The 21,045-nt window shown below is 39.5% G+C and overlaps 1 protein-coding gene across 4 annotated transcripts in view; it reads left to right on the top strand.

The window, feature by feature from the left end:
- The window catches only part of LRRK1 (leucine rich repeat kinase 1), a 73,843-nt gene extending 63,011 nt beyond the window's left edge, over positions 1-10,832 (top strand). For 3 of the 4 annotated variants that reach the window (XM_007423553.4, XM_007423552.4, XM_025163617.2), the window contains 5 exons: positions 3,003-3,120; positions 3,816-3,932; positions 6,482-7,299; positions 8,046-8,147; positions 8,928-10,832. In XM_007423553.4, the coding sequence (XP_007423615.2) occupies positions 3,003-3,120; positions 3,816-3,932; positions 6,482-7,299; positions 8,046-8,147; positions 8,928-9,105 (1,333 nt within the window). In that variant the 3' untranslated portion in view covers positions 9,106-10,832. Of the gene's footprint in view, positions 1-3,002; positions 3,121-3,815; positions 3,933-6,481; positions 7,300-8,045; positions 8,148-8,927 lie in introns of those variants that run through there. The other variant, XR_015795345.1, reaches the window with a different exon arrangement.
- Positions 10,833-21,045: the final 10,213 nt, after the last annotated feature.

Here is a 21,045-nt window from a genome sequence, read left to right as displayed (position 1 = left end):
TCCCCATTCTTGGTTGTTTTGCAGTGCTTGCATTTGTATGTTTTCAGGCAGGGCAATAAACCAAAACAGCACATCTGATTCAGATCTTTAGCTGCATAATGTCTTTTTTGTATCCAGTCTTTTAAAGATGTCCAGTATTCAGTGATTAAATTTATGAGTACTCTGTGGTTTTTCCCTGCAAACATAAGCAGTATCGTCTTGTGGATAATGGAAAAAACAAACTCTTTGTTCCTCTTTGGAAAAGCTCTCTTGGTACATTGTTTGAAGATGGGTCTAGCAACATTCCAACCCAATTATGGATAGTCTGACTTAACTTCGTGTTAATTTACAAACATAAATTGGAGGCAAGGGAGACGTGCAGCAGGACAAGAATCAAAGTTGGGATAGTACAGAATTTCAGTGCATGATACTAGATTTGCTGGGGCAAGTCCCCTGAGTCAACAGAACAAAGATTTGGTGTTCACACTGGGGCCAAAGATGCAAAGCATAATGTGAAGGAGCTAAGAGATCATTACTTGAAAGGGCTATATATATAATCAAAATTCTTAATAAAAATTATACACACACACACACACACACACACACATATATATATATATATAATTATATATACATAACATTTTTATTAAGAATTTTGATTATAATAAAATCGAATACAAACTAAACTTAAAGAAAAAAAGAATAGAAAAAGGAGTAAAAAGTGCAAGAAAGAAGAAAGAAGAGAAAAAAAGAAAAGTAAGAATATAATCAAGAGAACAAAATATATATAAAGAAGTGACTTCCAACCTTCATCACAAGTATAAACAAATTTAGTGACTTTTCATCCCCTCTACGGCTACAAACATCTCTTCATCCCATATCCCATCTCATCTTTTCAGTCCTAGTGTCAGCATAAAGTCCATAAAGGGTTACTAGAAGTAACAACATCTTGTATTAGCCTTGATGAAATAAACCAACTTCCTTTTACTTCTAACAGTCTTAATGTTTAGTTTGTTCAAACATTGTCATAGGATTTGATTTCTCTTCACTTCTTTGTCCCATCGCACAGAGTTCTTCAAGGCTTTAACAACTTCTTTTGTAAATCCAGTAGGAAAAAATTATCCAGGTCGCTCTCTTTGTTTGTCATTTGTATTTCCCTTTTAAATTTTGAAACTTCAACTAGTTTCTTTTGTAGATCCAGTGAAACATCCTTTTCTAAGTCATTCTCTTGGCCTGTCAGTTGCAAATCCACTTTCGATACCATCTCTACCTCGTCAGATAAAAGTTGTTCTACATCTGTCTTTTCTTCAATAACATCTTTTGGACATAGTCAATCCATAGAAGCTGATATCATTACTGACATTGTTGATATTGTGGCTACTATTTTCTGATTCCATTCTTCAAAAGTCTTCTTCAGTATTTTTATTGTTATAACACTTTGTAACATTTTACAGGCTTGCAAATCTGTCCTCTAAAATCTTTAGTCCCCTCTAGTGTCCAGTTTTTGAAATCATGAAATTCCTTATCTTTGTTTTGTCTTGTAAAAACCAAAACAGAATCTATTTCCCATGAGAAGCTGTTCGTTCTTTATAATTAATTCCAAAACCTTCAATATTCCAATTTTATCTGGACCCTTAGTCCATTTATAACTTTCTAAGATCAAAATCTTTTTAGCTTTTTTGCTGTTTATTTCAGATTCTTTAAATTCTTAAGCTTATAATTAATTTTTCTTTTGTTCAGAGTTGAACTCACCTGATGAAGACTTTTCAAACTTGTCATTCTGAAGGTCTCTAATAGGTTTAAAGTGGTTAATAGACAATTTCCAAAAGTGATTAGAAAGTAAACTTTGCAAGCTTAGTGTCCTTTAAAAGTCTTCAGCATGGTTGCAGGCAAGATGGCTAATCCCATCATCTCCCTCAAACCTGTGGAAAACTCCTATCCTGTGGTCTCCTCGCAAGGAGCAGCTATCCAGAGCACATGTGAGCATATACTCACTAGTTCCTTGGTCTTTGCCACAGGTGTCAGCTCCACTTTCTCAGAGCCATCTTCAGTTCGCCATACTCATCCAGAAGTCCCCCATGCTGCTTTTTGAAGGAAACACAAAACAGACATAGTAAATTGTCTCATCTCATTCAACAATTCAATATCATTCAGTGCACTGGCCAGCCAAGATGATATCGTTTGCCAGTAAAATGTAGGGTTTTTTTTTCAGAACGGTATATATGGTTCTTCTCCTTTGTTTGCTGTTTTGTTATAATTCACATTTTTAAGGCTGTCCAACTCATGGACAACACTGGGCGGTGTACAGAATTACATATAAAAGCATAGAGCAGCAAACATAAACAGAAAGATGGTCATACCAGTGGAATAAACCTATATTAAAAATCTGTAAAATCCCTCACATAAGGAACCCACACCTTGTCCGAACTCAGATCCTATTTTCTCCTCAGAACCATCCTGTAAGGTAAATTAAGCTGAGCAAGTGCCTGACCCACAGTTTCAGTGGCTTAAATGACAGGTTTGAACTTGGATCATTCTGGTTCTACTCTGAAAATTTCACCACTGCACCACATTATCCACAATTAGCTTGTTAAATTACATGTCCTCCCTCTTCTCTCCAAAGTGAGGGAATTGTGTTCTTATATCAGGAGGAGGAATACTAAGAACTTAATGGCAACTATAGGGGCTGGTGTGGCATGGTGGTTAAGGTGTTGGACTAAGGATGGGGAGAACCAAGTTTAAGACCACCCTCAGCCATGAAAGTTCACTGGGCCATTTATTCTTATTTCAGCACAACCTACCTCATAGAAATGATGCATGGAAAAATGAGAGGAGAGAATCCTATGTCATCTCCTGGGAGAAAAGGCAGGGTAGAAATCTGATAAATAAATAAACTATGACGAGACCTTTTTATTAGGAAAAAGATCCAAACCCACACACGGTTGAGATTCTTCTTTGCCGCTCACTGATACTAGCCTGCAGTTGATGCTGCCTTTTGACTGAATTCCCCTTCCTGGTTTTAGGAACTACACTGTAGTAAATACAGAGAAAGGATTCATAGAGGTTGCCAAAATGAGTTGTCCAGGAATGAAGCTATGCTGCCAGCTGAAATTTCAGAATTCTCTATGGACTGCAACAGAGGTATGTCTTATCCCAAGCGTCCTGGATTTGAACTCTTTTCTTCTCTGTCAGAAGGCTTGGATTGCTTCGGCCATGAAACTTGCTAACCTGTTTCTCGGGTTGGTCAGACAATACGATTGAATGTACTGTAGGCCAACAGAAGTTTCAGATACGAAGCTCAACGTTCAAGGCTGCTTTTCTCCCCGCATTCTCTTCTAAACAAGAGATGGTAAAGGGGAAAAAAAATGGCGACTTCTCTTGGTGTTTCCAGATGACTTTTTATTGTATCAATGTCCTTCCTCCTCTGTGGAATGCTAAAGCCCATCCTGACACCATCCCATTTGCTGTGTTTCCCCATCACAGTGCTATTTGTTGATTCTAATTGCAGAAAATCATTTTTAAAGAGGGTAAGGTGGAATGCTACGTGATTCTTTTCACAGTTTAAAATGACCTCTTTACATTAATCAGTGCTGATATTTTCTATTTAACACTGACTTGTTAAGAGATTCTAAGTGCTGGAAGAGTTATTTCCCTAAAATTATATTCAGTGCAATTTAAGAAATGGGTACACATTAAAATTTTGATTTTGTCAATATTTAGATACTGTACATAACTCTTCCTTCTTGCAAACTGTTACTCCATGTTTTGATTCTAGGAAAAGTGATAGCTTAAACACCATTACTATTGGAACTTCGCTTTCTTTTGATCTCATACAGGACCAGAAGATTTATATATACAGTTTACAAGGAATGTGTCCTCTGAAGGTTCCACAGAAAGGCATAGACACTCCAGCTGTTGTCACATGTTTTCTTGCAGTGCCTGTTGTGAAAAAGGTAAAGGAAAAGAGATTTCAAATACAAGGCATGCATAACTTCCATGCGTGCCAAAAATAAAGTTTTAGGTTGTTATTTATTTTTGTCTTAGAGTAGCTGAAGCTATCAGAATGGCTGTCAGTTGAATGGCAGACTTAAAGCAATACCTCCACCTGCTGATGGGTTTAGGAATAATTAAGCCTCGTATTTCAATGCTCATTTAGTGCTGTTAATTTATCTCAGATATATATTTTGGAATTAAGTCAGGGCAAGATCTGAGTGTGGTGCTAGCATGTTTGGGATAGCTGTGGGTATGACATAATGGAGCTATAGACTACAAGATATTGTAATGTTGAAATGTATCAATAAGCCACATGGTGAAATTCCTTTAAATGTATTTCTGTGTATTAGAATCAGGATTCACCTACTTTGACCAGAAATTATTACTTTGATAAAGCCTCTAGAGACCCTAGCCTAGTTTCCTGTTACACAAGAAGAGACCCGTGCACTATAATGGATCTCCTGCACATCTGAAAAACAAGTATTCTTTGCAATACTCAAAGCTTGGTTTACAGTATTACACAATGAGCAATTTCTCTTTGGATTGGTTACGCTGGTAGTTTATTCAAAGACTTAACTATATAATAAATAAATATCTAATAGTGTCCTTATCATTTTGCCCCACTCAGGATTTTACAGTTAAATCTTGATTAATTAAAAATGTAATTCTTGATGGAAACTCAAATTGCTATGGGTCAGAAGAGGCATCTTTTAGCTCTATAATGCATGGCCTGGCTGACACCTTGCCAAAATATCAGCAGAATCAGATGATGATGATGATGATGATGATGATGATGATGATGATGATGATGATGATGATGATGGCTGGTCGCACAGTCAGCCAGATGTTTAGACCGGATTTGGCATTTTTATCCACCTGTCGAGTCCTTTCCAAGGACCAGGGATAGGCAGATGTTGTTTGATGATGTTATCATCATCATCATCATCATCATCATCATCATCATTATTATTATCATCATCATCTACTACTACTAGTAGTAACTACTTGGTTTTATGGTTTGTGGTTTTTATAATTCTGGGTTTTATTGTGGTTGTGAACCACCCAGAGTTGTGTTTTAAGATGGGCAGCCATACAAATTAAGTAAGTAAGTATCAGTTTTCACGCTAATTCCCATATCTTCTGTCTCAGCTAACAACCTGGTCTTATGAATTTGCAGTGAGCGTATCTCCCTTGGGGCTTTCTAAGCAAACAGTCTCTCCCCATTTTTCCTTTGTTAGTTCACCAACTGTGAACAGAATTAGGAAAAGAAAAAGAGAGATCTTAACAGTCCCAGTTTCATTTCTCCTTTTTCTCCAAAACAATTCTTGAAGGCATCTTTGGAACAATATCTTACTTAAAAATGTCTTTGGAACTAAAAAGATTTGACCAGCTGGACTTCACTAGGAATGTTAAAGCTGTTTAAACACCCAGCAGTCACAGTTTATTCAAGGCTTGTATTTGTTTTCCTGTATGGATCATGCAGAGGTGGGTGGAAAATGTGGAAATTCTGCCTCAAAGGTAATTATTTTTCCACTCCAGATCTTACAACTGTGTATATTCTCTCTCCTTTCTTCACTGGCAATTTGTCACAGAGTTTTTATATGGAGGTTCATGGATTATTTTTGTGACCAGAGCCTACTTTTATCGTCTTTTCACACTTTTAATTCATTTTATCTATGTGGTGAATGTTTAAACTCCTTTTCAGCAGGATAAATTGTCCTCTCAAAGCAGTTGATATTAATCAGTGAAACAACAGGAAGGCATATTTAAAAGTATATTGAAATGATAGCACTATAATGATACATAGCAAGATTAATGACTTGCTATATAATACTTAAGTTATATTCTGATTATACAAAAATAACATGAAAGTAAAGATTACTCAAATTCAAGCTTTCTCTTCTTTTTAGCTTTCATCCTGAAAACTCTGACAACTGTTTTTCCTTGATTTCCATCTGTTTTTGTGTGTACTACTCCAGAATTGTTTGCCTTGTCAAAGGTTCATACAGTGAAACTTAGCTTTAACAGATCGAGAGATCTGTGCCTATTATTGCTGGTTGTTTAATCAGAGAACATATCATCTGCCAAGATGTCATTATGCAAATGACATCATTTTGCATCATTTGTGTAACCGCATCATTATACAAATTACATATAGGCAAGGGAAACAATATCCCTTGCATCAAGATCCACCGTATTCAGGATTCTGGGTTGACAAAAAGGCAAGACCTGCAAACATACCTCCTGTTTGGATTACAGCTCCCTGAATTTTCTTCCTAGCACATTTGGATGGTAGCAGATAGAGGAAGGCTATTTTGTTTATTTATGTAATATTATGTTACCTATGTTAAGGAATTATTAAGAAGAAACCAGGAATTGGCAACTACTTTAGGAAGATAGCACTAGGTGTCCACTTATCTCATTTGCTCTGCTCAGAACTTTAGGGTTGAGTGTGTAGGGCTCTGACCACCAAAACATTCATCTAGTGTTTATCTCTGTCTACCTTTAGAACTCCTACCAGGTCCTGGCTGGCTTATCTGACGGGTTGATTGCAGTTTTCCAAGTCACAAGCGGCGTCCTCGAGGACAACTGCTGCTATCTTTGCTCCCACACGGCAAACCGTTCCTTGTTCAATATCAGCGATGAGGACACCCGCCAGAATCCTTACTCTGTGAAAGCAATGGAATTGGTTAACAATGGGACAGAGGTCTGGTACAGCAATGGCCCTGGCGTCCTCATCGTAGACACTGCAGCCATGGAAATCACCAGGCGACTGGAGCCCTACAGTCCACCATCCACGGTGGTATCCATTGTCTGCAGCTCAGATTGCAATGGGGAAGAAGTGGCCTGGTGTTTAGATGATACCACCAACTTCCTGGTGATGTACTACACCTCTACCTACCAGCTCTGTGCCCGGTACTTCTGTGGGGATCGTAGCCCCCTGAGGGACATGTTTACGATTCAACAACCCTCAGCCTTGATTCCTACAACACTAACTGCAAACAGGGATGTGACTCCTGAAAGCACCTCTTTGGCCAATGTGAGCATCCTGCAGAGCCAGGAGCTCGGCACTCAAATACTAAACAATCAGGACTCCCTGACAGACTACTGCTCTATGTCCTCTTACTCGCCGTCATCTCCCAACAGAATGCTGAGATCTTCTTCAAGCTTCCCAAGCTCGCCCGCGAGTTCCTCCAGCACACCTTTCTTGACTGATTACGAGGAGTCCAACAAGCTTGAGGAGCCAAGCCTTCCCTCTGAGAAGTCTGAAATGGGTCTCCAAGCTGTGCAGATCCTGCCTGTGAAAGATCTCCTGTGGATTCCCAGGTAAATTGTGTTGGGAGCCACTGTGAGCACAGTTTTTAGAGCTCACTTGAATTGGGAGCTGTGCTAGTTGTTTAGATGTTCTCATGCTTCCAGATAAATTGCATTGGGAAATCATGTGAAAGTTTCAACACACAGCTAAATTGCATTTCGAGCCATAGCAGTTACTTGAAAGTCCTCATATTCTCAGATAATTGTGTTGGGAATCACAGGGAAATTTAATTGAAAAACTGCCTATCCCCTTCCTTCACTATGTAAAGGTTTTAATGCGGTGATATTGTTTTCAAATTCCCATCCTGACATTCTCACAGACCAAGGAGCAGAGCAATACTAATATTCAAGGTTTTGTGCCACAAAATATGGCCGTGGCCAGTGATCCAGATTAGGCAAATTCTTTAAAAAGATTATATAAATCTATGGTTCTTTCTCTCAATGACTACTGAATCCTGATTGTTGGAGAACATCCATGGGAAAAGGCTATTCTTTCATGCCCCACTTTTGGGTCCTGTATAAGTATCTAGTTGCTCACTTTGGGGAACAAGATGGTAGAGTAAATGGAGTCTTGATCTGATCCTTCCATTATTAATGGTTGAGTTAATCATTGGAGAAGAGAAAAAGATAAACCATGAAACTGGAAATTCCCAGTTAAAATCTTGACTCTTTTACAAACTCACTAGCTTTGACTCTTCCCGCCTAGTTTCCTTCGGATGTGTCCCAAAGTCCACAGCCAGCTTGTTTCTCCATTCTAGGCAAGGTGGTGATATCATTGTGATTGGCCTGGAGAAGGAATCCATCTCTCAGCGGGGGAGAGTCATCGCTGTGCTGAAGGCTGTTGAGTTGGCCTCCTATGGGTAAGGGGGAATTGAAAAGAAAGTGATGTTGGGAGTGACTGGTCCACAGTAAAACAATTAATTTTAGGCAGGTAAAGGAAAAGGCTGTTCAACAAGGATCATGTTCTGCACCCAAGTCAAAACTTAAGCTAAACTTAACTTCATAGCAAGTTATGATAGAAAATGTATATATCATGCTAAAAACTTGGAACAACTTGAACTCCTTCTGGTTTGGAGAATTTACTTCCAGAAACCCACCACCTCTCCTCACCCCCCTCATACAGCATGATGCAAGATTTGGAGGAGGCTTGACATGGTCCAGAAGAAAACAGAACATTCTAGGGTTCTCTGAAATGGTCCATTCCTAGACTGACAAATTTTGCATATCCATACTAAAAACAGTACATTTCTAAACACAGTTGATTCAGTTCTATGCCAAGGAAAGTAATCTGAGAGCTAGATACATTATGCAAGTTGTTTATTGTTATCACTCTGCATAATTTATTCTGGATTTTTAAATTGGTATAATTTAGGAGTAGGCAACAATGGACATTTGGATGTTTGGACCGTAAGACCCCATCAATTCCTGTGGAGCTGCAATTTATGGGAATTATCTAAACCTTTTTGAGGATATCAGGTTGCTTATTCCAGGAATATACTGTAAATTAGTTAATCATCATGAGATGCAAAGATGTGCCATTTAGACATTAAAGCAGGCCTATTTCTATGCAATAGCTACTATTACAAAGAAATTTTCATTTATAAATCAATCAATCACTCAATCAGTGTTTTATTTTTCAGGTCGCTGGTTGATGCTGCTGTTCTGGCCAAAGACAGGGTTGTATGTTGCTTCAGAAATGAGTTGATGGAATGGTGCTTGGCTCTCTGGAGGAGTTGGGGAGCCAAAGACTTTGACCTTTTCTACCAATCCCAAGAAGATTTGGGGAGGCTTGAAATTTGCCTGCGCAAGAGAAGGTAGTGCCTGTCGATCAGAGGCAACAGCCAGAAAACTGACACCGTTTTATTTCTTTAAAATATCCAAACTAGAATGTTTATAAAAAGGGAGTGGTTGCTCCTTGGTTCTGCTGCTAAAGGAAACCTAGGTGGGCTTGTTCCCCTTCATGCATCTGAATTCTCAGCCACATAATTGTCAAACAAATGTCCACACCCTTCTTCCAATCAGGTGCAATGTGCAAAGCCAACCAATGCCAGCTCTGCAGGGTCACTGTAATGCTGTTTTGTTTTGTAGCCTGTTGCTAACACAGCCCTTTAGAAGTGTTATCTTCTAGGAGAGAATATGACCAACAAGTGCATCTCAGCTTCCATTCTAGCGAAAGACTGCAGGGGAAGACAGGGAGGACTGGAGTCCAATTATGGTTGCAGGTCATTTCTGTATGAAATTCTCCAGCTTACAGTATGAATAGAACTATACCAGGTTAAATGAGGTTGTATGACGAATGTCTTATTCTGGTGGAAAGGGGCTTCATGTTTCTTACTCTTCTATGTTAAACCCAGTATATTTGAGAATACACTTACAAAACGTGCAAGCTCTCAATTCCACAGAAGCAAAGTGTCCGTAAAGTTTTGAGGTTGGTCCCAAATGAATACAAGGTAATTTTAAATCATTTAGGGATCAGGGACTTAATTGTGACTAATGTGTTTCATTGATTTCAGAGGTCCTTAAATATAGCCCTCTTTTTTTATATATATATTATGGCCCAATGTCTTGAGAACCCAGGCAGGTTTTTTTGTGTTGTTATTACTTTATCGTCATCATTTCAGCATTACCAGGCCCGGCCAGCACACAAAAGAAGCATATCATGTATATTTTATGAACATATTGACAATTGGAAAGAGTCTTTTTGAGATCATTTTTCCAACAGAAGGATTTTTTTTTAAGTTAGAAAATGCATTCTGATCTAACTGTGGGTTGTTTGTTATATGTTAGCTCTTCTGATTCCTACTGCAGTTTTACTATGAAGCTCTTAACAGTCCCTAACTCACCATTCTTAGTTAACTCTCAACTCCTATTTTGACTGGGAGAAAAAAGTAATTTTCATATTTAACTGCTCTGTTGCAACATTCATAGAAGCCTGGTTTCATACCTTCATCTGGCTTCATCCAACTCCTTATATGGCTGCAGAAGCTTAGGAAGAAAGATAGGGCAGACAGATCAATTTTCCTTCAGACAGTTCCTGGTCATATTTTCCTCCTAAACCGTCTCTCTTAAAAGCAGTAATTAAAAACGGAGCACCATGGAGTGTTTCTCTTGCTAAAGTGTAGGAACCAAGCTAAATAGGCCTCATCATGAATGCTCTTCTTACCATTCCTGTAGTCCACAGTTGGGGAAAACAATGGCCCTCCAGATTGTTGAACTACCATTCCCAGTTCAGAATGGCCATCTGTCCCTGGGGAGAAAATGTCACAGAGACAGAGAACGTGATGCAGGGCTGCTGTTCTTTGAGGTAGCCCTGAGCATTATTCAAACTATGTATTTGCACTAACTCTTGGTGTCCTTCTGCAACCCACAAATAGAGATCGTTGCTGGCTTTATACATATTACCATATTTTATGTAACCCTTTGAAATATGTTCATATAAAAGCCACCAGGGCTATGTTTTGGCAAATATAAAATGAACCTTTTTGTGAATGCATGGATCGATGTTTTTTTTTAAAGCCATCCTAATTAAAAAAATGTTTATTGCAGTGTCAGTGTTTTGAGACCTTACTGAAAATTTGGAGTTCTGTGTGGTATATATAGCATTTGGGAGCTTATTGTTAGACTTTAGGTGCTGCCTGCTTTTCAGTTACCTTATTCCAAAACAACATGTTTCTCAAAACAGAGTACTTCACCCAAGAATTGCAGGACGTAACTCAGACATTTAGTTGGTAGGTGATGCTACCATCTGCTGAAGGTGTCATGGCACTTTCTAGCTCAACTTGAGATTTGTCACAGGAGGCTGAAATGAGCTTTATCAGCAAGCTGTTGGCTTGAAAGCAAAGCAGCCTTGCCATTTCTTTGACATTTGCACATTTTTTTAAAAAAATGTGAACAAGTACATGCCCATTTTGAAGGAAGATAATTGGTAAATAAGGTACTAAAATTCCAGCAGCTTTAATGGATGGTGTGATTGGTGCTGGAGTAATAAAACAAATAACATGACAATTTAAAAAAAAAAACCCTTCTAGATGTTTCTAAGAATGAGAAGAAACTTCTGACAGTAGCATGGGAAATTATTTCACTGTTCTCTCTATACTTCAACAAATTATCAGTTTTAGATATTAGCATTACACAGATATTATCCTTCTGTTGATAACCAAATATAGCAGGATGCAACCAGGACATCCTTGCATTGTAAGCTAGACTGAAAAGTTAGCAAAACATGCTGGAAGACAATAATAGTAAACCACTCCTCTATTGTCACCAATAAAACAACTTGGACGCATTCGTTGACTGACTGAAATGAACAGAACTTGTTAATTATGTGCCTCATTGATTTAAATGGACCAAATTTCAACCCAGCTTATGGCTTTCAGGGGAAGTAGACTGCTGTTCCTCAAACCAGGTGAGATGGCAGTGGGTTGCTCCCCAGCTTTCTCTCCAATGTGTTTATAATATTTGTAAATTCTTTTAATTAAAGCAGCAGTCCTGCATGGAAGCTGGTAGGTTGCAAAACAGAGTGGGGCAGACATCTAAGGAAAACACCATCTTACACCACCTGCCTGGTAAAAGAAAGACAAAATTCAAGTTGATAGTGGGATCTCCATGTTAGTTTCACTCATCTTGAGCTTATGAAGGAACAAGGCTCTATGAAGAAGTGTTGGGGATTGAGAAAAGTGTGTAGGAAAGCAGCAGGGTTTAACACAACGTACTCAGCCAAAATGCACTCTGCTTCTTGGCTTAATATGTTACATGACCATAACAGTTGAGGTTTGCGAACTATGGCCTATGGGTATGTGTGATCCATGCTTTTAGTGGCTTCTTCAGAATATATTATAATTAAGCAATCTGAGAATAGCCAAGATGTCAAACAAATGGATTACTGAATACTGTAAATCAATCCAGAGTTCTCATCTGAGGCACAAATGACCAGGCTCAAATTATCATACTTTGGACACACGTGAAAATCTCGCTCTCTAGAAAAGTATATAATGCTGGGAAAGAGAATATGACCAGCAGTAAAGTGGATGGACTCAATTACAACAGTGATGGGTGCATTGTTGGAAGACCTGAAGAACCAGATTGACAACAGATCCTCCTGAAGAAAACCCATCTCTGTGGTCACTAAGAGTGGACTCCAACTTGCTGGTACATAATTAAATCAATCAAGGCAAATTGTAGCTTGCCAGTATTTGATTCCCAACTAGTAAAGGAGTTAAAATAACACAACAAACTCATTGCAGACTAACAGTGGCTTATTTCAAGCAGAATTTCCTTTTTCCCGGGACTGTAGAAACAGAAGTGATTATACTGGTAGACTCCTGTGTGCTTTTCTTGATGAGTGAGCCTGTGTTAATCATGAAGAATGCATATTATGCAGTCAGGACTCCAGTTGGAACAGATGTTTTCCACACCGGAGAAATAGAGTGCAGGGCAAAGTGACATTCCCTACACAAGGCAGAAGATAAATCTCCAAGATATTCACAGCTGGGTTCCCGCCACACTTAACCAGACTGATACAGCTGCACACCCTTCCTGGTTGGATTCATTTTTTAATTGATTCTTATTTTCTTTACAATATTCATAGACTGTCTAAATTGTACAGACTAATCTAGTCATCAGTCCATTAAAAAAATAGTTTTAAATGCTTTTGGAAAGATCAGAAAGGTAGGAACCCTGCATGTCTTCATGGACAGCACGTTCCTCAGTGCAGGGCCATCACTGAAAAGGCCTTGTCTCTAGCTTCTCTTTTTATTAATTTGTTTAAATGTTAAGCCTTATGGGTGTTTTGTTGCTTAGGCCGTGTTCTGCAAGGCTGCCTGTTTTGTTAGCTTACAATTCAGTCTATTATGAGAACCTATATTGAACTAAGTTAAGACATTGGGTTTTAGGAATCCTGGTAAGCTAAAGCACCAATCTTACAAAATCTTAAAAAAAAAAAAAAAAAAAAGCTGTTACTCCTGGAGCAGAAAGATGAACCAGTCTTCCCCACGCTAGTGCCATCCAGATGTGTTCCATCCAGATGGCCAGTCTTCCCCAAGCTAGTGCCATCCAGATGTGTAGGGACTGCAAAATCCAGATGTCCTTGTCCTCTCTGGGGCACCAGCTTGGAGACAATTGCTTAAGTTTGTAACACCCCTAAATCAAGACACTAGGGGGAGTCTGATCTACAGAGTAATGAAAAAACTCCAATTCCATTAGCAGCTGGATACCTACAGAACAACTGAAAGAAAACCACCAGATGAAACAATGCAAACCTTTTGCCTTTAACTGATGTTAATGAACTGATGAAGTTGACTGATGACATTTCTAAGCCACAATGACTGCTTTGGTTTTGTTTGAGTATAGTGTGAACTCATCTTCAATGACTTATTCAACAAACAATGGCTTAACATAGTATATGAATTCAATACCTCTCAAACTGCCCTAAAGTACTTCTGCATGGAGACATCACTGCTTCCCCATCCACTCAAGCCAAGACTGAATCGTTTCAAGAATTATATAGTAGATACTAATATGAAGACACCAGGAGTTTGACCTCCTCTTGAAGATGTTACCTTTTGCTAGTTTTGCAGATGTACGCAGTTTTGTTTTAGTAAAATAAATAAAAACGCAAGTATTGAAAAGTAGCACAACTCTTGCCATTTAAAAAAATGTATCAGATTGTTAATTGTAAGTATTGTTCATATGTCTATCCCAGCCAAATGTGTTCAGAATATATGAATTGGCTTCTTGTTTTATTTCTTCACCCATCGCTTGCCTACGTTGATTTACTACCTTTATGCCAAGGCAACAAGGAGGTTTAATGTTTTGGAATGATTGAAAACAAAAAGAAGAGTCTAAATATTAACAGAGTGAATTGCTTATGAGCAATCAGTGCCTGTTTCAAGTCTGGGCTTCAGTTCACAGAGGGAAGACGTGTCATAGCATTCTTTTTAATAGATCTCCTAAAATCTCAGGGGATGAGCCCCTTTGCAGAAGAGGCATTTCCCTCCTGCATGAAACATTAGAGGAAATCCTTTTTTTTTTTTTTAAGATACTCATCCTCTAAAAACAAAAGTACCAGAAAGAACATGGCTATCTTCACACAGCACATTAAACGTGATCAGGGGAAGGCCAAGCACATAAATTCATCCAACATACTAAACTTGATTGCATTCATGTTGGTTAGGCTTTCTTAACAGGTTGTGAGGTCATGCTGCTTAAGGTATGGTATTTGGGACTAGGAATATCCAATCTCAACCCCCCCCCAGCCTGAAAAGGGGGTAACTTTGGGCCAGTCATTATCACACTCTTCTATTTTACTGGGCGGCTGTTACAGGAAAGCGAAAGAGAAAAAAGAGCTGTATGTGCTGTCTTTGCTGCTGAAGAAAAGGCATGATGATGATGACAATGACGATGATGATACTTTAAAGGACAAAGAATTTCTCTTACACATCGTCCAGAGAAGTATTGTCCACAAGAGCAAAGCTATCCTTTGCTCTTTCCAGACGAGCAGAGGACACCATATATCATCTTCAATTCAAACACTAAAGCAGCATGATGACGTATGGGATCCACTGCGTGCCTACAAAGTCTGTGGACCTTTAGAAGTGGTGCAAACAAAATTCTGAAGGGCTATCTTCGCAGTTCTTCAAATGTCTATCAAATGCTGCCTTAGATTTGGAGGTCAGATCTGGTTACAACTGAGCAAGGTTTCTCTTATTTAATTACTGTTCACTTATTAAACTAATGGCTTTATTTAATTTGTGTGGGTGGTGTAGCACCTCAGGTGTTACAAGACAAATTTCAATCTGCTTCAAGGACATCTCTGGCAGGAAGAAGTGGAGTTGTGCAAATTTACCTTTTTTTAAGGAGGCTGGGTTTGGGTAGTGCTAAATTGTCTTTTAAACTTGTTATAGATAATGAATTTCTAGAGGATCTGAATTTGATGCCCATTTACTTATGGACGGGTAGCTTATGAACACATTTTACTGCCCCCCTCCCAATGTCTTTAGGAGTTCCTAGGTATGAACAAGAGACATGTTTTCACATTGGGACATTCTCATGTTCAGCTTCCATCCTTGTTAGAGGGAAGACAGAGTAATATCGATCCACTGAAACACATTTGCCCATGTGAAAATGAAGTATTAGAAATCAATCATGGGCAGTAAATCAGCAGCAGCAGGTCCTGGAATTCAAAGCCAACAACCACACCCTTGAGGTGAAAGCAAAAGTGATTGGTTGACTAAGCCCAAGCAAATAACATAAATATTTAAAAGGACAGTGTTAAAAATAACACAGAGCAAAAGGTGAAGTCTTACATCCATGCAGCTGTAGAACCCCATCTTGTCCTACTTGGAGAACGACAGCAGACAACTTTTCATTCGGTCAGCTGGTGTGCAGCACGTGCTGGGATCCAACCTACGCTGAAGTTCTGCCTCTGAGAAAGTTCCCAAACTCTCTGATCAGGCATTGCTATGGCTTACATTTACTGATCAACCATCAGGAACATTCCTCTACAGTCAGTGCCAGTTCACATCTGCTTTTTTTTCCAGGCGGCTGACCTTGAGATCTGACAAGTGCATGTCTGGTTTAAAGTGATGCTGGGAAATAGAAATTCACCAGATGCCAGTCAGTGAGAAAGTGGAGAATATGCGGTGACTTTTTAAAAGACCATCTAAAGCCTCAATAAAAAGGTTTAACACACAGAGGTAATTGATGCACACCCACTGAGCCTCCTTGCTAGGGCAATGTCTTCTGCATTGTTACTACAGCATTCTTTTAAATGATTGGGATTCAGCTGCTCCAAAAACGGGTCCCGATTTTGGGCAAACTGCAGTTGCTATTGTACAGAATCAACTGTTGACTAAATTGAAGTAGTTTTATTGGTGTTATTTTGGAATTCTGTGTTATGTTGCAGACAGGTGGATAGCTGGGCCAAGTATTTTTGGATACCCAAACCAGCACAGAAACCCAGTAACCTGATTTTAAGTATATTAGCAACTTCTGTAGAGAGCAACAGGCATAGAACAGTTGTACTTCCAAACCTGCTGACAGATATTTAGGGAGCTAAAATTTAGGAATGGATGGGCATTCATTCCTAATCCAGCAACCCCATGAACACAATTTCCCCAAAATGTAATAAATGCAGGCATCAGATTAGAAACCGAGAAACAGTGAGTTCTAGTTCTGCCTTAGTACAAAGCCAGCTGGGTGACCATGGGTCAGTCACCTTCTCTCAGCCCTAGGAAGGAGGCCATGGCAAACCACTTCTGAAATCTTGCCAAGAAAACTGCAGGGACTTGCCCAGGCAGTCGCCAGGAGTCAAAAATTGACTCAAAGATGGTAAAAAAAAAAAAAAAAACCTTTCAAAACCAAACATTTTTCGTAAATGTCTATCAGAACCTTAATCAGAAAATTAGCATGTTGAACAGGGAAAAGTTGAATGAGTCAAAAACTGAAACCTAGGAGTTGTCTTGTTTATTAGGTAAAATAAAGCATATAAGGGAGCACAGTACGAAATAGTCAAAATGTATAAAATTTTCATTTCTTGAAAAGTGTATAATGCTAGAAAAGGTGTAAGGAAAGAGGGGGAGAAACAGGGAGAGAACCAGTGGCAAAGTGGATGAATGTAATCACAGTAGTACTGTTGGAAGACGTGAAGGGCCAAGTTGGGGACTGATCGTCATGGAGAAAATCTATGTGGTTGCTAAGAGTTGACACCAACTTGATGGCAATCAGTCAATCACTAAATTTCCATTTAACTCAAATCAAGGTAATAGACAACCTTTGTGAGTGATATTTATTAATACCTTTCATTCAAGAAATGTTGCATTAAACATCTGTTCCAATTCATGGGAATATATACTTTGGACATTGTTGTCTTAGCAGAGTGATCATATAGAGTGTCTTAAAATAATTGGCAGGAGAAGAGTTCACACATCATACCAGGCTGTAAGGTGATTTGGAAAGACTCAGTTGGCATTACTGAAGCTTCCTGTTCTTCCTGCTCTTTTGTAACACAAGGTTCCTGTCTATCTCCTCCTCACTGCTGGGAATTTATTTGCTTTTTACCCTTTTGCTATCACCCTTTGGTTAATGAAAGCACTCCTGTTCTGCAGAAGATTACAGAACCCAAAGTTAATTAAAAGCATTTATATCCAATCTTTTCACAAGTGCTCAGTGATGCAAACTCCTTGGGACAAGGAATAGCTGATTAACTAAATAACAATTTCTTTCCGCCCCTTCACTTTGTATAATTAATGTTTATAATATTTCATTATACAGTTTTTCCAGACTTTGGCATTTTCTGTTTAAAGAACCAGAAGTTCTTCTGTTGTATCTCTGGAGTCTCACTGGCATGAAGGAGACCAAACTGTTCTGTTTCTGCAGATTAACTCTCCCAGTCTTGGCAAAACAATCAGTAAGAATCAAATGGTCCTTTCTATTAATATTATGGTTGTTGTTGCTGTTGTCATCATCCTCATCCTCATCTCTTACTATTTCAAATTGAGATGATCTAACGTAACACAAGAGATAATGAAAACATAATCACATTAATGGTTTTTGTGGGAAACGAAGCAGAACATGAAGCTAAAATGAAGCTGAAGTGCTGGTTTGCAAGACAAAGGCACTAGAAAAGCAGGAGTTAATGCATTCACTTCCAGCCTTCTGTACAAGAAGTTCCTAGAGAAACAGCAGGTGAGGTTGGTGAAATACCTACAAGGTGTTATCTCAATTAGGCAAGTGGCTCCCTTAGCCTGAACTCTCATTCTGGCTATTTACCATGCAGGGAATCAACCTAGTTTTGTTTGCAAGCCACAGCACCAACAGGAACCATGGCTGTACAGTAGAAGAAGCAGTCATCAAGGGCTCAGGTAGAGAGGGTGCAAACGCAACCAGCTCAAGCCTACTGCTGGAGATCACAAGTTCTCTGTTCAACTAAGCCTCTTCTTTGGAGCAAGAGGAAGGGCTAGAAGTGCCCATGAGGCCTGGAAAGAAGGCTACTGATGGGCACCAATGTGCTCGCCGACTATTCCCTTAGTACTTGTTGACCTTCCTGCATCACTTGATTTACTTTGGTTCAATCCTTTTTAACTGAAAAGAAGAACATGGGAAGGTGGCCTGCTTACCAAGTGAAGAACTGCTAAACTCACCTTTATTTTCAAGAATGCCTCATGGCCCCAGAGAAGCCTCTTGGCATTGTTAAAAGAATAAGAAGAAGCAGTCCAAGGATTTCTTTGGGAGGATCCCACCTCCTCAGGGAAAAAAGGGGATAATAGTAAATTGAGAAGGGGGGCGGGATAGGGAACTGGAGAGGGGAGCATGAGAAACCTTCACTGTGGTGCCTGTGCTTGGAGACCAGATAGCGCTTTTAATACATCTGATTGCTGGGCAGAACATTTATTTAAAAAGAAAAAGTGTATCTACGAAGAGGAGGGTGATGTGGTGGATAGCAACAGAAAGCAAGGCTATCAGGAAGGAGGGGTTACATTCCAGGAAGGGAAAGGAGACAAAAGACATCACAGTCCACAGGGAATTATATGCATGGGAAGCGAAAGAGGTTCAGGGTAGCCACTCCCTAGAATCTCCCAGGCTATGTCCACTAGTTGCAGTAGTATAGATTTAGTCTGGCAATGATTCTGTTTATATAAGTTCCTAATAAAGGAACTTAACTCAACTGGACTGTTTCACTGTTGTTTTTGGGCTGGGTCTGACAGGAAAAAATTAGTCAAGGGATTTTGGGGGCCTAGACCTTACAAGGTATCTTAGCACAAAACATCTAATAAAAGCAACATTATAAACAAGAAGGCTGAAAGCCAATTCTAATAAAATATAAACAAAGTTTCAAAGAAAAGTTGGACATTGCTATGTAGACAGTGCATAAAAATAAAACTATACATAAAAATAAATAATAAACAATTCAGAGCTGACTACACCAGTTACGAAAATTGTACATACAAGCCTTAAAAAAAGAAGCAATCTAGAGCAAGTTAGTCTTTGACGTACTTTGAAATCCAACAGTAGGAAGAGAGGCTGACAAAATGGGGCCACCACTGAGAAGGCCCTGTTGATTATGGTTGACCAGCTGATAAACATAAACAGCAGGACATTGAACAAAGTCTTTACTTAAGAGCTGAAAACAGTCTTCATGATACGTCATCCAGACGTTGGAACTCCTATCATTCCCAAATCACTTAGGGCTCCTTTTAAAAATACCTGCACTTCAAATTCAGCAGGCAAACCTTGTCAACTTTTTCAAGTATTGTTTGCCATCGTTTGTGTTCTGTCAGCTTTTTAAAAAAATCAGTTAGATGGAAGAGCAACAGCTTTTAAACTTTCTTTCAAAGGAAAAGAGAATTTTGGTGAACTTCTTCTGAATGTTGTAGAGTGCTCTTGCATTAGTTTAGTGATGTGGTGGCCAAGTGGGTATGTGTAGATATCTTCTCATTCATTATCCAATCTAATCCAATTAGATTTCCATCTAATATTCTATTTGGGGCTCTTGGCCATTATATTTACATCTCATATTTTGCAGTTTTCCTGGCTTCTCACACTCCCATTCAACCCTAATGGAAGACATCACAAGGGAACATCTCCTATGGAGCCTTTTCAGAGAAGAAAAAGTGAGCAATCAGGGAGGATGCAAAGTGATAGAGATCCATGTCACAAAACTAAAAACAACAGCATTAGCTACTGCCTTAGAAGAAAAACAAACCCGTAAGCATTCTCAAAATAAATTCTAAAACAACCCAAGAATGAAGTAGAAAACCAGAACCTTCTTTAGCAGGAGGGGAAAAAAATTGGAGGGCTGAACTCAGTATAGTATAAATAATTTTAATTGACCCTAAAAAAAAAAAAATCCTGTGCCAATTGAATTTCTGCTTGACATGCAGCCAGTAAGAAGATAACAGCTGTGCTAGGAAGCAGGAAAGATTGTACAACCTGACTCTGTGGAACTGAACACCAGACGACTGTGGGAGCTACTAGAACAGCTTGATCCAGACAGGTGATTATCTCACCACCACCTTGGCATCAGCCCCCTCAGCTCCTCCAACTGGAAAATTATCCCGCGCCTCCCTGCATGCCTTGTTTCACAGGATACAGTCCAAGGCCCCAAAGCTCTCTCTCTCACTCTCTATTTTCGTTTCCTGCTCCTCGTCCTTTATCACAGGTTAGGCCAGCTGAAAAGCCCTTCCCGAATGGCTTTCATTTCAAGCCAGAGATTTCCTGGCAGCTGGACCACGACCACGGCTGCTTCCCATGAATGATGAGAAAGGAAGATGGGTGGCAGCTAGGAACTGTCTGGGGTCCCATTCCTTGACTCCTGAGAATGGCACTCCCCCCCTTTTTTTTTTTACACCCCAGCCACTTCCTCCCTCTCCCACTCATCTCCCCCACTGCCGGCAGATGTTTCAGAGAAGAGCCTTTGTGAGCCTGGCATATCGATTGGCTACTAGAGCCGTAAAATGGTTAACTTGCATCACCCAAGAGAACAACAGGCCTTTGTGCTTCAGGGTGGAGGCTGGAATGCAGCCGGCTGGAAGGCTGTTTGGAAGAGTTCTACACAGGGCCGTTATGCTAAGAAGTTGGATCCGAGCCAACTGAGTTTTGAAGCCTTTTTCTTGGGAATCATGAATGGGGGGTGGGGGGGTGGAGCAATGGACATTACCCAGAGACCCTTTTTAAAACCTTAAAATCCACCAACCTCAGCTAATGTTTTCCACTTGGGGGGTTGTAAAGGCAGAAGTGGGGAGCTACCATGCCTCCGTATGG

This window comes from Python bivittatus, unplaced genomic scaffold, assembly GCF_059951505.1.
Source record: "Python bivittatus isolate LINGU-HERP-01145 unplaced genomic scaffold, Pbiv_v1 ctg000140_np1212, whole genome shotgun sequence".
Classification (NCBI taxonomy): Eukaryota; Metazoa; Chordata; class Lepidosauria; order Squamata; family Pythonidae; genus Python; species Python bivittatus.
The sequence above is the reverse complement of the archived record's forward strand: the minus strand, read 5'-3'. Positions and strand labels throughout refer to the sequence as shown.